This window comes from Alligator mississippiensis, chromosome 1 (assembly GCF_030867095.1).
Source record: "Alligator mississippiensis isolate rAllMis1 chromosome 1, rAllMis1, whole genome shotgun sequence".
Lineage (NCBI taxonomy): Eukaryota > Metazoa > Chordata > Crocodylia > Alligatoridae > Alligator > Alligator mississippiensis.
The window spans coordinates 278,573,808-278,585,974 of record NC_081824.1 but is presented as its reverse complement, the minus strand read 5'-3'; the positions used below and the strand labels follow the sequence as shown (position 1 = coordinate 278,585,974).

At 40.5% G+C, this 12,167-nt stretch overlaps 1 protein-coding gene across 2 annotated transcripts in view; it reads left to right on the top strand.

Moving 5' to 3' along the window:
- The window catches only part of SAMSN1 (SAM domain, SH3 domain and nuclear localization signals 1), a 129,751-nt gene that overhangs the window by 103,055 nt on the left and 14,529 nt on the right, over positions 1 to 12,167 (top strand). For both annotated transcript variants that reach the window (XM_019476574.2, XM_006263871.4), the window contains 5 exons: positions 2,827 to 2,898; positions 3,482 to 3,637; positions 6,118 to 6,229; positions 9,636 to 9,787; positions 10,977 to 11,183. In XM_019476574.2, the coding sequence (XP_019332119.1) occupies positions 2,827 to 2,898; positions 3,482 to 3,637; positions 6,118 to 6,229; positions 9,636 to 9,787; positions 10,977 to 11,183 (699 nt within the window). The remainder of the gene's footprint in view (positions 1 to 2,826; positions 2,899 to 3,481; positions 3,638 to 6,117; positions 6,230 to 9,635; positions 9,788 to 10,976; positions 11,184 to 12,167) is intronic.

The following is a 12,167-nucleotide window of genomic DNA, read 5'->3' as shown; positions in this document are numbered from 1 at the left end:
GGGCCTTCTAGTATAGGATGATCTGAGTCTCTCTTGTTGGAGGTGTTCTACTTTGCACAAATAATTACATGTTCATTGGAACAGAGACAGAAGCCCAGTGTCTCAGCTCCCTGGAGGATGCTCCAAAGATCTCGCAAGAGAGTCATCCTCGCTCATTGCTCTGTTTCAATGAATGTTTCAACATTTCATATAAAGCAAAACAACTCCAACAGGAGGCAGTAAGGCCCCCCTGCCCAAAAATACTTGAAGGACCAGTGATTAAGGTACTCATGTAGAACCATTATTTTTATTCTTAATTTTGGCACCCCAACGGAAAAAAAATCTATTATTAAGAAAGCTCTAATTAAGGTTAAAGCCACATAAATTACAAACACGTTACAAACAACTAAACCAATATCAAATGTATTCAGATAGATATATCATGTAGTAGGCTTGTAACTTAAAAAAAAATACTTGTAATTAAAAAAAAATGGAAACAATAATAATAATAAAAACCAAGGTGGTATGAAACAGGTAACTCCATGAACCATACTTGTCACAGTAACGATACTAGACACTAGAATGCAATTATGTAATGGAAATAAAGCCAGAAAGACCAAGCTGTACATAAATCACAAGAGTTAGAGCTTGATTCAAACTTCTCTCTGAAGCAAATTCTTGGTTAAAAAAAAATCCAAAATGAAATGTGGACATTTCCATTAGAACTGTTTTAATTTTCTGACCACCTCTAGAAAGAAATACTTTAACTATTTGAGGTTGAGGAACTTGGGATATCAGAGAGCTTTTCATGTGAATTGTTTCAATAAAGGCATTAAGAACATATATTTTTACATGGATTTCTATTCCCTCCCCTTCCCCCCTACATCTGTCCACTCTTTTTAGTTTTAAAAAGTGACTGTTTGTAAGTGATAAGGGAGTTAAAATGGATAGGAGCCCTGTGATTTATAGGCAGGGACAGGGTAAGATGGGGCCCTTCCTGAATGGAAGTACCCCGGGGAGGTAGAAGTGTACTCTGTGTAGTTGGTATCATTTTGATGAGCTTCATCCTTAAGATCACAATTGCTAAGCCTGAATGCCAACTTGTCATCCTGCACAAGAGTCAGGGGTATGACAGTTTTACTGATGAGACCCTTAGAGGAATAACTATAGCCAGAAAAGGAGAGTATACAAAAATAGAACTGTAAACAGCAGCTTGCTAACTGTGGACAGAAAAGGTATAGTTAACAGCATTCACAAATTTACCAGAAGGTTAAATTGTTTCTTAAGTATCAGCCCCGTCAGAGCTTCAGCTTCACTGCTTTTAAGAACAGTTTGTGAAAAGACATAAATGGTGGCCAGATAACAAGTAAATGGGTGTTCTTTAGGAATTTATACAGCTAAGATTTGTTCACCTCTGGCTATATATATAGGCCATCTATCTATGACATCTTTATAATATCTGTATCCACTGGAAACATAATAAATTTATTCTCAGCTATGGTCCTGGGTTTAGCAGGGAAGTGGTAAACAGATACTCAGAGTGGCTAGTGACAAGGCCAACTATTGAGGCCATAGTTTCTAAACCCAAGTTCAGTGCATTAACCACAGGACCAGCTTAATACATTTTCCTTATTTGCCACCCAAGGGATCATCCATCTGATTGAAACCTCAATCACTTCTGAATCGTTCTCATCAAGAGTCTAAGGAGAAATTCTGTAACCCAGAAGGTTCAGACATTCAGCTTCTGGAGGAGCATTCTGATATGCCTAATTTTCATGCAGCGTATTTTCTATTGAGCTTAATACATTTCCCTTCAAGGTTTATAGTAAATTTTGAATACCCTGATACATATGGAGAGGGGTCAGAGGGGTACTCAAAATGCAAAGAAAATAAATGCGGTTTTATAAACATTCAGGGTTGTAGGTTGTAGCCATGTTGGTCCAAGGGCATAGGCAGACAAGGTTCTTTGGGCAAATCCGGTATCCTTTATTAGACCAGGTTTTTAAAAAACTTTTATAAACATTTTATAAACATGTGATTTTACTACAGGACTTTTCTTTGTCATAAATACTAAAGCATACACGTAAATAATAGAAAACGAGCAACTCCTGACTTAACTTTGAATGTTAATAAATAATAAAATGAACCTCTCAAAAAATCATAGTTACATCATGTCTACACATTCTAGCAACTGATGTGCTAGGTCCATGTTTTCAAAAAGGCCTTTTTAGTTGGTGATCTCAATTTATGGATACAAAAATGTAGGTATCTGTGGGGGCATTTACATGAGACAATGCATAGCAGACTAATTCTACTGTGCATTACCACAACATGGCAAAGGTCTACTGTGCATTAAGCATCATGAAAAGACCATGCACCTTTGCTATAGTGCAGTAGTGCTGGCTACTGCTCATTTATGTAGGACCTCATATTAGAGGTACTAAACTTAATGTGCAGTAGCAAAGGTGCATTCATGCATGTGTAGACGTGCCCAGTAAGACTAGACTCTTCTGTGTATTCTGTTCACTTTGCACCACTCTGACAATGTACCCTTTAAAGTTTGCCTGGGAATGACCAGCAGCTAATTCTCCATAAGCTAATTTCATAGTTTATGGAGAAGAGCAATAACAATTTGTCACTTGAACTTGCTCTGTCTTCACTTGTGCATTCAGATTTTGCCTGCATAGCCACCACCTTTTAGATTGTCTGTAGCTGAAAATAGTATGTTATACCCTGCTCATTTATAAGGAATTGTTAATGTAAAATGTCAGATTTATAGTCATATTTCTACCTTAACAATGTAAAAACAATGTCACTAAGATCTGTTTTTGTTTGTGTTTTTTATAGCGCACAAGTAGTTTTGGAACCTTTGACCGCTTTAGGCATCATTCAGTATCGAAGCCAGATGATTCAGTTGAGGTTTGTGTTACAAAATCCTACTTTTTTCATCCCTCTTCCTATAACTGTTACATAGAACCATTAGGGTTCAGTGGTGTAAAACTTAGGTTGGTAAGGACTTACACATATGCATGGTAAGTGCATATACAATTCATGAGAATCACTTGTTTGAGCAAGTACTTACTAACAAGTGTAAGATTTGCAAAGGAACCTTCAGTGAGCAGTGCAAAGGACAGGGCCATATTTACAAAAATATGAGCAGCAAGAGTCAATAAAGCTTATACTTCATCAACAGTGATCCTGGTAGCAACCTGCTTTGCAACACTCTTGCTGCACGTGGCTTGAGTAAATCCTCACCACTTGCGCATCATTTTCACTTGGATTAGGACTTGAAATAAGGTGAGCATCAAACTGTAACATGAAATGCGTTTTCTGTCTCATATTCATGAGTGCTTAGGCATAGCGTTATGAACATAATTCCCCAGGCACTTTCAGAAATAGAAGAATGGCTGATGAGAACTTTCAAACACCCTACGTGCATCTTAAGTATCTCTGCATTCTCTCCTGCTCTTACATCAGATTTTTTCTTTTAATTTCAAATCAGGTAACTGAGGTGGAGACTGTAAGTGACCTTGGAGATGCAGGACAGAATAAAATGGCAGGAAATGGAGGTGGTTTGGGAAAGAAGATGCGGGCCATTTCTCTGACCATGAAGAAAAAGATGGGTAAAAAGTACATCAAGGCACTCTCCGAGGACACGGTAAATATGCTCAAGAACCTTTAACATCTTTGATAACATAAGGTAGAAATGTTGATGGTGCGCTTACTTCTTAATTGCTTCTTAATAACATTTTATTGACTCACCATAATACCTGAATTCAGATAGATAGATATATGCTACAAATAATTAGTTTAAACAGTTGATGATTCGATTTCAGTAAAATAATTCTCACCCTTCTTTCTCCCTGGATGCGTATTTGATGCATGTGCACTGCCAAAGGCACAGGCATAGGCACTTACACTTACAATTTCACAGACATGAGTACCAGGATAGAACAGAGCTTTATTCCTTGACAAAGGGGATATTTTGTGTTGCCGACAGTGAAAAGGTGTGTCTCTGTAGGAGGAGGAGGTCACATAGGTAAGGAGGAGGGTTCTTTGCATCCTCCCTAGTAGGCGTGCATGAGTGTAAATAGGAGAAAGATGATCTTAAAATAAGTACGTAGGACTTTCTGATACAGTTGTCAAAGGAAGTTATTTCTTCATTAATGTTGCATCACACTCTCTACATAGCGTGACATCTTGGATGTCATACTCTATTTAGGATGTTGCATCAAACATGAAACATACGTTAAGTGATTCATTGCATCAAGCAAAGCTAAGTGTTTATGGTATAGGTCAATCTCAGGTTTGGGACTGACTCCCTTTTCCCCTCTAACTGAATACTTAGGCCATGATTAAGATAAGTACTAGATGCCACAGAAGAAAAATTCCCTTAATTGACATTAATGGAGTAGCCTGGATGTAGGAACTTCTTCCAATATCTGTTGGTTAGTGATTCACTTTGTGCCCTGACACATAAGGGTTCATATCTGCTTTCTGTTTTTAGCTCATCTAACTTAACTGTAGATATTTTTACTACACATACAAATGTGTGATCTTTTTCTGAACCTGCTGAACCTTTCCCCTCAGTATCTCGAGGCATTGAGTTCCAAATTTCAATCATGTACTGTGTATTAAAGGAAAAGGCATTTTTATTAGTTTTATATTTCTAAGATTTAATTTCACTGGGAGATCCATTACTTTTGTATTATAAGAGAAAAGAAATAAAACTTCCATATTTACCTTCCGTATACTTAAATTAATTCTTTGTAAGACAGAAATTCAATAGAATGTGCTCGGGCACATGTTCCATACAGTCTTAATTCCCCTGTAGCTGATAGAATTCAGCATTGCGCCAATGGTTGATCAATGAGAAAAGCTGTTGAACAGTGTAACTATCATTCCCCCTCCTGGAAACTAATCATATTTCATTTCTGTAATATATAGCTCCTTGGGAAGAGGGAGTCAGTCCCAAACCTGGGATTGACCTATACCATGAATGCTTTGTTTTGCTTGACACAATAAGTCACTTAACATATGTTTCATGTTTGATGCAACATCCTAAATAGTGTATGACGTCCAAGATCCCACTCTATGTAGAGAGTGTGATGCAACATTAATGAAGAAATAACTTCCTTTGACAAGTGGGCATTGTTTCATTTAACCATTAAATCATCTTCAAGTAGAGATTGATGAATAAGGCCATAATTGCTAGTTTTGACACACTCTGGAAGCTATGATTTGGGAGGTGACATTTCATGATATAACCTCAGAGGTCCTATTTCAGGCCTTATATGATTCTGAAAGAGAGAAACGAACGTCTGTTTATTCTGCTAAGGTGCCCATGTTCTGAGATTTGGGGTAGCCAGTTTGATGATAAAATGTGCTGATCACATGGAGATAAACTTGGCCATGTGCCTCTGGCTTGCCCTCCCCCTGTTGCAATGGACTAATAAAGCCCAAAACTGAGATAGTCCAGTGCAAGGCACAGCAGTTGCATACAGTTCTCACCATTTGCTCTTAGAGTTGCTCTCTGTGCTTCCTCTTTAGATGGAGGAGAATCCCCGCAGTGATCCCCAGCTGCTTTCTTCCTACTTTGCTCCTGTAATTTTTATATTACATATTATCAATATAGATAATTTTGAAACATTTAAACTGTAATATCATGTGCTAGATACTTGCTACTTCCCTGGAGTTCCAGAACAGCCAGGAAAACATCTTACCTGGTTTACTTGGGGATTTCCTTGATGTATATGTCTCTGATTTTTTTATTATTGTGGTAGATTCACTATTACTATGAATCCAGTGGGATGTGGAGAATACAGTAGAAGGAGATGGGCACAGCAGATGGAGATGGGCACAGAGAGCATGAAGGGACAAAGGTCCTACTGTGGGTCATTTCCAGAGCAAGGAATAGAACCAAGAACTCCTTTTTCCCAGCCTTGTACTATAACCACCAGAAGTGCCTTCTCCTCTGTGTGATCAGTAATGAAGGAAAATGTTGTAACACTTAAGCACAATGTTCATTTTAGCAAGTCAATGTATACTAGTAAAATAAGTACACAAAATATGTCAACTGTCAAACATGCATATAAAGTCTGCCTTAGCATAATTAACCGCTTATTTTTGTTGCTGAAGAATGAAGAAGGCAAAGACGACAGTGATCCTGGAGGTGGAGGACATACAGAAAAGGCCTCTTTAAAAGCCAGTGACTCTATGGATAGTCTCTATAGTGGCCAAAGCTCATCTAGTAAGTACAAAGAATCATAACCCCTTTTGTTGTTTTTTTCAATATTATTGAAAATTAATTGACTGTCAGAGCTAGAGAACAATAACTTGATAATGGAGACCTCTTTAATCTACACAAAGGTGTAAGAAGCTGGACACACTCAAAAGAACAACAAGGCACACATTTTTAATAGTGACAGTATCTACTGAAACAGTTTTTAACAAGAATGGTACTAGATTCTCCATCACTGAAAATCTTTAAATCAAGTTTGGATGGCTTTCTAAAAGATATTTTGTAGGGCAAACAGGAATTGACTCAGAGAAGTCCTATGGCCTTTGTTATGCAGGAGGCCAGATTAGATTCTCACCGTCATCCTTTCGAGCCTTAGTTTATGAATCTATAAAAGTACATGACATGAAAAAATATGGGTGTTTTTACATGTGCTCCAGGGGTGGGAGAGCGCTTTAATTAGAGTGGCTCCAAGACCCTGCAGCATCTCATGTATCAATGTCCCCGCACTTCAGAATGGTGGCAGGGTTTTTAACTAAAGCTTGTCGAATGAGCTTTAGTTAAAGTGCCTCCACCACCATTTTAAAGTGCGGGGACACTGATACACGAGATGCAAAGGCTTGCTGAAGTATGCTAATTAGCATGCTTCAGCAGACACTATTAATTAAGTCTGCTCCAATGTGCTGTAATTACAGTGCAAAGGAGCAGTCTCCCAGCACATCTACAGACACCCATAAAGTCTAGTCAGAAATACTGGTTTTGCTTATTCAGAAAATAGAGTGGGAAGCAGTAAGTTGATTGGCATCTACCTGCAGGTCCTACAGTCAATTATGTATACATAACAAGTGCTGGTTGTGATGGAGGAAAGGAGTTACCTTTAGTGCTACAAGGTTATACAGAACAGTGATTATACAGATGAGACCAAACTCATCCCTGATTCAACTCTGTGGAAGTCAGTGGAGTTTGGTTCACGAAAGACCTGCAGTGAACACAGCAGCATCCCAGGGTGGGACGAATCTGAATCCCCAGATTCAAAATCTGTACTGCCTCTTGGAACACCTAAGTCTTGGCATGCCATTGAGGAGAGTATAAGTATTGCATTTTGCCTACACGGAAGTCTGAAATGTAGGCAATGTAGCTACCTTAGCGCACACACCAATAATCACCCCAAGTAGTTGTGGGCACTTACTCAGGTCACTCTGAAGTGACTACATGACCTCATTTCCAGGATCTGGCAGGTGCAGAGCAGAGGAAGAAATAAGGGCATGCTTCTCAGTGATGTTTCTGAGCTCAGCAAGCAATATAGACATGGCAGATGGTATAGAAATGGCTAAGAATATAGTAAGCATTTCGCTGTTCAAATGCTAAATGTTGGTTCTACAGTCAACACTAAAGCTAAATGTTGGTATGGTAATAGTAGGGCAACAGCATCAAAAACTGCAAGATTGTTTTATGTATTTATTTGTATTGTTACACTGGGCTGAGCACTATGGGGTAGCTTAGCTGACTCAGCCTCTTTTACTCACCAGTAGCATAATGTAGCAACATAATAAAAGGCATGTGTAGATGACATGGGGGCCCTAAATTGAAGTGGTGGAGTTTAAAAAACACCGCTTCAATTTAGGGCTGATTAAACCCCTGCGTCGGGCACGTACCCTGCTGACTTACCTGCCTCTCCAGTGGAGAGGGGAGGGCAAGCTGCCGGTGGGCAGAGTCGTCCCTGGGCTGCGGGGGGAGTTGGGGCTGGTGCTTCCTTCTGCAGCGATGGCAGCCACCCCTCAGGCGGCACCCACCCGCAGGCACCCAGCTCAGGCAGTCCCAGGGGGCACCACAGCCACTGAGGGAAGCACTGGGCCCCCACGCATCTCAGGCAGGCAGGCAGGCAGGCAGGCTCCTGGACGGGGGGAGGAGCTCAGGCTCATCACTTTTCTTGAGTGGAGCCTGCCTTCCCAAGCTGCTGCTAGGCTGCCTGCAGGGCTTCCTGCAGAGCCCCTGAGCTGCACAGAGTCCAGTGCTTCCCTCTACGGCTGATGAGGCAGCAAATTAAAACTCTTCGAAGGAATTTTAGTTTGCTGCACAGCAAGTCATTTAAGATACATTACACCGCCAATTTTCCTACAGCAGCTGGAATTAATGCACAATATGCCGCCGAGGCATGCAAACACTGACACCATTGAAGTGGTACAAAAGCATTTCGCCCACTTTAAAGTGTCATGCATACACTCCCGTCATTTCGTCTACACACAGCCCAACATACTATTTAATGATACAACTGGTGCATGTTGCATTACAATTTGCAACTGGCCTTAGACCAGCTGTTACTTTGGTTCCTTTGAGGTTACAAGCCCATGCACTCCCAACATGCGCACACATGCACTCATGCATGCACGCACACATGCAGACTTCCCCCTTCCCTGACTGGTCAGGAATCTATTCCCCCGTCCTCAGACAGGCTTTGTAAATGTGGGATTAAAGGAAAACTCAACCTGACTGATTCTCCAGAACACAAGGGAGATTTCAGCCAAGACACAAAGACAGTAAGGGAGCACGGTCCACCTCCTCTACAGCTCACCCAAAATTCTCCAATCAGGTAGTCTCAGGTGGGGCTAGACAGGGCACTAGAAAGCCTGGAGAAGGCTGTTTGTTGCCATTCTGTGAGCAATCGTCTCCCCAGGCTCCAAGGATGTGATATTGTGATGTTGTTCTGCTCATCATGTGATCCCTGACCAGAGATCAAAGAGCAGGTTCACCCAGCCTGGAGGCACAGCTGTACATTTAAACCACCATGTGAACCAAATCGTTTTATGGTCATTTTCTACAACATGATTTGTGAAAACTGTATATGGGAGCCATTTCCAAACTGCTGCTCTTATCTAAAAAACATATTTGGATGGGATACTGCAGAGCTTGCTCAAATTTGCCTGAATTACTCTGCTGATATTATATTGCTCAACCTAGATGAAATGACGGGTAGAAACGTTGAAAGATTAAAATTTTCCTCTGCAGTGCAGGTTCTCTTGAAGTGTTAGTTTGTATTATAATGAAATGAAATCACTTTTACAGTATTTGTTTTTAAACAGAACAAGTTTAACAGAAATCATTTTCTAAATTGCAGTTTTCAAGTACTTATTAATCTACAGAAGTAATATTTCAACAAGCCCATAAGCAAAATGTGCGGTCCATTAGCATCATCATTATAAAGGATTACTACACAAAATATGTTAAAGATATCTAGCTTATTTTTCTTAATGTCTCATAGTATGTTTGGTTATTGAATGAATATATTGCTCTTGGAATGTGTCAAATTTATATGCAATGCACTCTTTTTATGCCTTATCATGTTAGCCTCTTTGTTGTTATATGAAATTGAACAATTCCTAGTAATTCAAAGGAGATTTAAGTATTTGTTTTCTACTAGGCGGAGTCACTAGTTGTTCAGATGGAACCAGCAACAGGGACAGCTTTAGGCTTGATGATGAAGTCCCTTATACTGGACCATTCTGTGGCAGAGCCAAAGTACACACCGACTTCACTCCAAGTCCTTATGATACTGATTCTCTAAAAATCAAGGTGAGACAACCATCAACATTTCTTTCTGGAATGGAAATATCTGGTATTTGTGATGTAATGGTTCTTTTCATGAAAACCTTTGTATTTCCAGTTTTCAGAAACACACAGCTGGGGACTGCTCTGACCCAGCTCAGCGTGCTGCAGAGGGGCTGGCCAGTGCATGCAGGTGCTTCAGGCAGCCTTCATGCCCCAGCCAACCCCATCAGCATATATATGTGTATTGCTGTACAGTAAACAACACCACTGCAGGATACTACTGTTTTTTACAACTATTAACCTATGGCAGTGTTTATTAGTTTACTGTAACCTAATAGGGATGCACATATAGATGCAGAGCCTTTACTGCTAGAGCTAATTAAGCAGCTCCACAGTAAATGTCTGGTGTAGATGTGCCCACTGTGTACTTGCTGTTTTTGCACTTACTCCTGTCTGTTTGGAGGCACAACTTGTGGTTAGTTCTTTCTGCTAAGACCCTCTCTCAAACTTTCCAGGACTATTATGTCAATTTTGAAACAACTTATCCATCCTTGGGGAAATTGACTTTGGAGGACCAGCAGTACTCAAATGATTTAATATGTTTCCTCCCTGCCAAGTGGGTTGGTTCCAGCCCACATGAAAGCAGATCCCAGGCTACAGCTCACACCCCTACATGGTTCAGCTAGCTAGCGTGAGTTTAAGTATTTCCAGATAGCCATCAGAAACTCTTCCATGTGAGGAGTATCTTTGGATTAAAATTCAGGTAAGAGCCTGGGTTAGCTCTGCAATGAGAAAATACCCTGTGAATGCTCTCTTGCCAAAGTTGCAACCATTCCCTGACCACTACTACAGGAAGGAGCATCATGGAGGCTGATCTCCAGCCATCATATTGTGCCCTACTGGGTACAACGTCTGTGCAAAGGAGAAAGGGATGTACTTATGGCCCTTAAACTCCATGGGGTGGGTAGGGCAAGAGCCACTATTACCATATGTTGCTCTGTAATACTTTGATTTCTAATAACCAAAAATATCCTCCTTATACAAGAAAAGTTACTTCACATTAATAAATACTCATGAGCATTTCAGTTGCCACCACTCAGTGTCTTCTATGCAGTGACACTGTTCTGGCTGTATTGAGGTAAAGAGGCTGTATTGAGGCCACATGTCACAAACCCACTGCATTTGGTCACCATCTTCTTTTTTATTTCTCTAGAAAGGAGACATTATCGACATTATCTGCAAAACCCCCATGGGTATGTGGACGGGCATGCTGAACAACAAAGTGGGCAATTTTAAATTCATTTATGTGGATATTATTATGGAAGAGGAAGCGGCTCCCAGGAAGATCAGGGCACACCGAAGAAGCAGAAGGGCAAAGCCTAAAACCTTGCAGGAACTCTTAGAGCGGATCCATCTGCAGGTTAGCGAATGCTTTCCTAGTTCTGTCTGTAATGCTTTGGGGTTTTTTACATTTGTTTTTAATGTAGTTAGAGCCACAATGACTAGTTCCAGAAAATATCAGTGGCTCAGAAAATTCTCCATCCTTCCATTTACCTAACCCATGAATACTCATGTAAAAGTGGTTGAAGGAAATGCTCCTTGCATTGCCAAGTATGTGATTCTCAGCATGCAATTCTCTTAATTTGTACAGATCTTAGGGAAGGGATTGTCTTTTTGCAATATGTGGATACTGTGTTTAGGCCCAGGGGACCCAGCTCCTGATTGGAAGTCTAGGTATTACATGAAATAAATTATAAATAACGGTGATATGCCCCAATTCAAGATGCAGTTAGGTATGCCCTTCAGCTCCAAACCCTTCCCTGCCATCTGCTGCTTGACCACTGAGAACAGACCGAGATGCTCCTAAGGTCAGCTTCCTGACCTATGGTGCCTTAGCTATACCCGTCTCACCCAAGCCTTGACATACCTTAGAAGAGGAGATTCTGCCAGCTAAAAGAACCGCACCTTTGTCCAGTCAAGCACTCAGAAAAGATAGATCCCCCATCCAGAAAAGAGGACTGCCTCTATAGTCAAGTGCTCTGGCTTCACAGTTAACACTGACAACAAGTGGGTTATAGAAGATGAGAACGAATTTATGGCACAAACAAAAGTAAACGCAAGATATCAGAAACCATATGTTGAGATACAGACTGGGATATATAAGAATAAGCAAACAACAATAACCCATAAATTCAGTTCAGTAGGAATTCAGTTCCTGTTCAGCTCAACAAGGTTAAAAACAGCTTCTGCCTCTGACCTCTCCTCCAGGGCCTCCTGCAAATCCTTGTTAGTGTCTTTTATCCAGCATCCTGGCCCAGGGACTCCATTGTTTCCTTAAGTCCAGGAAAACTGAAGGCAGAAACTTGCTCTCAAGGCAAAAAGGCAGAGCTTCAGTATAGTTTCT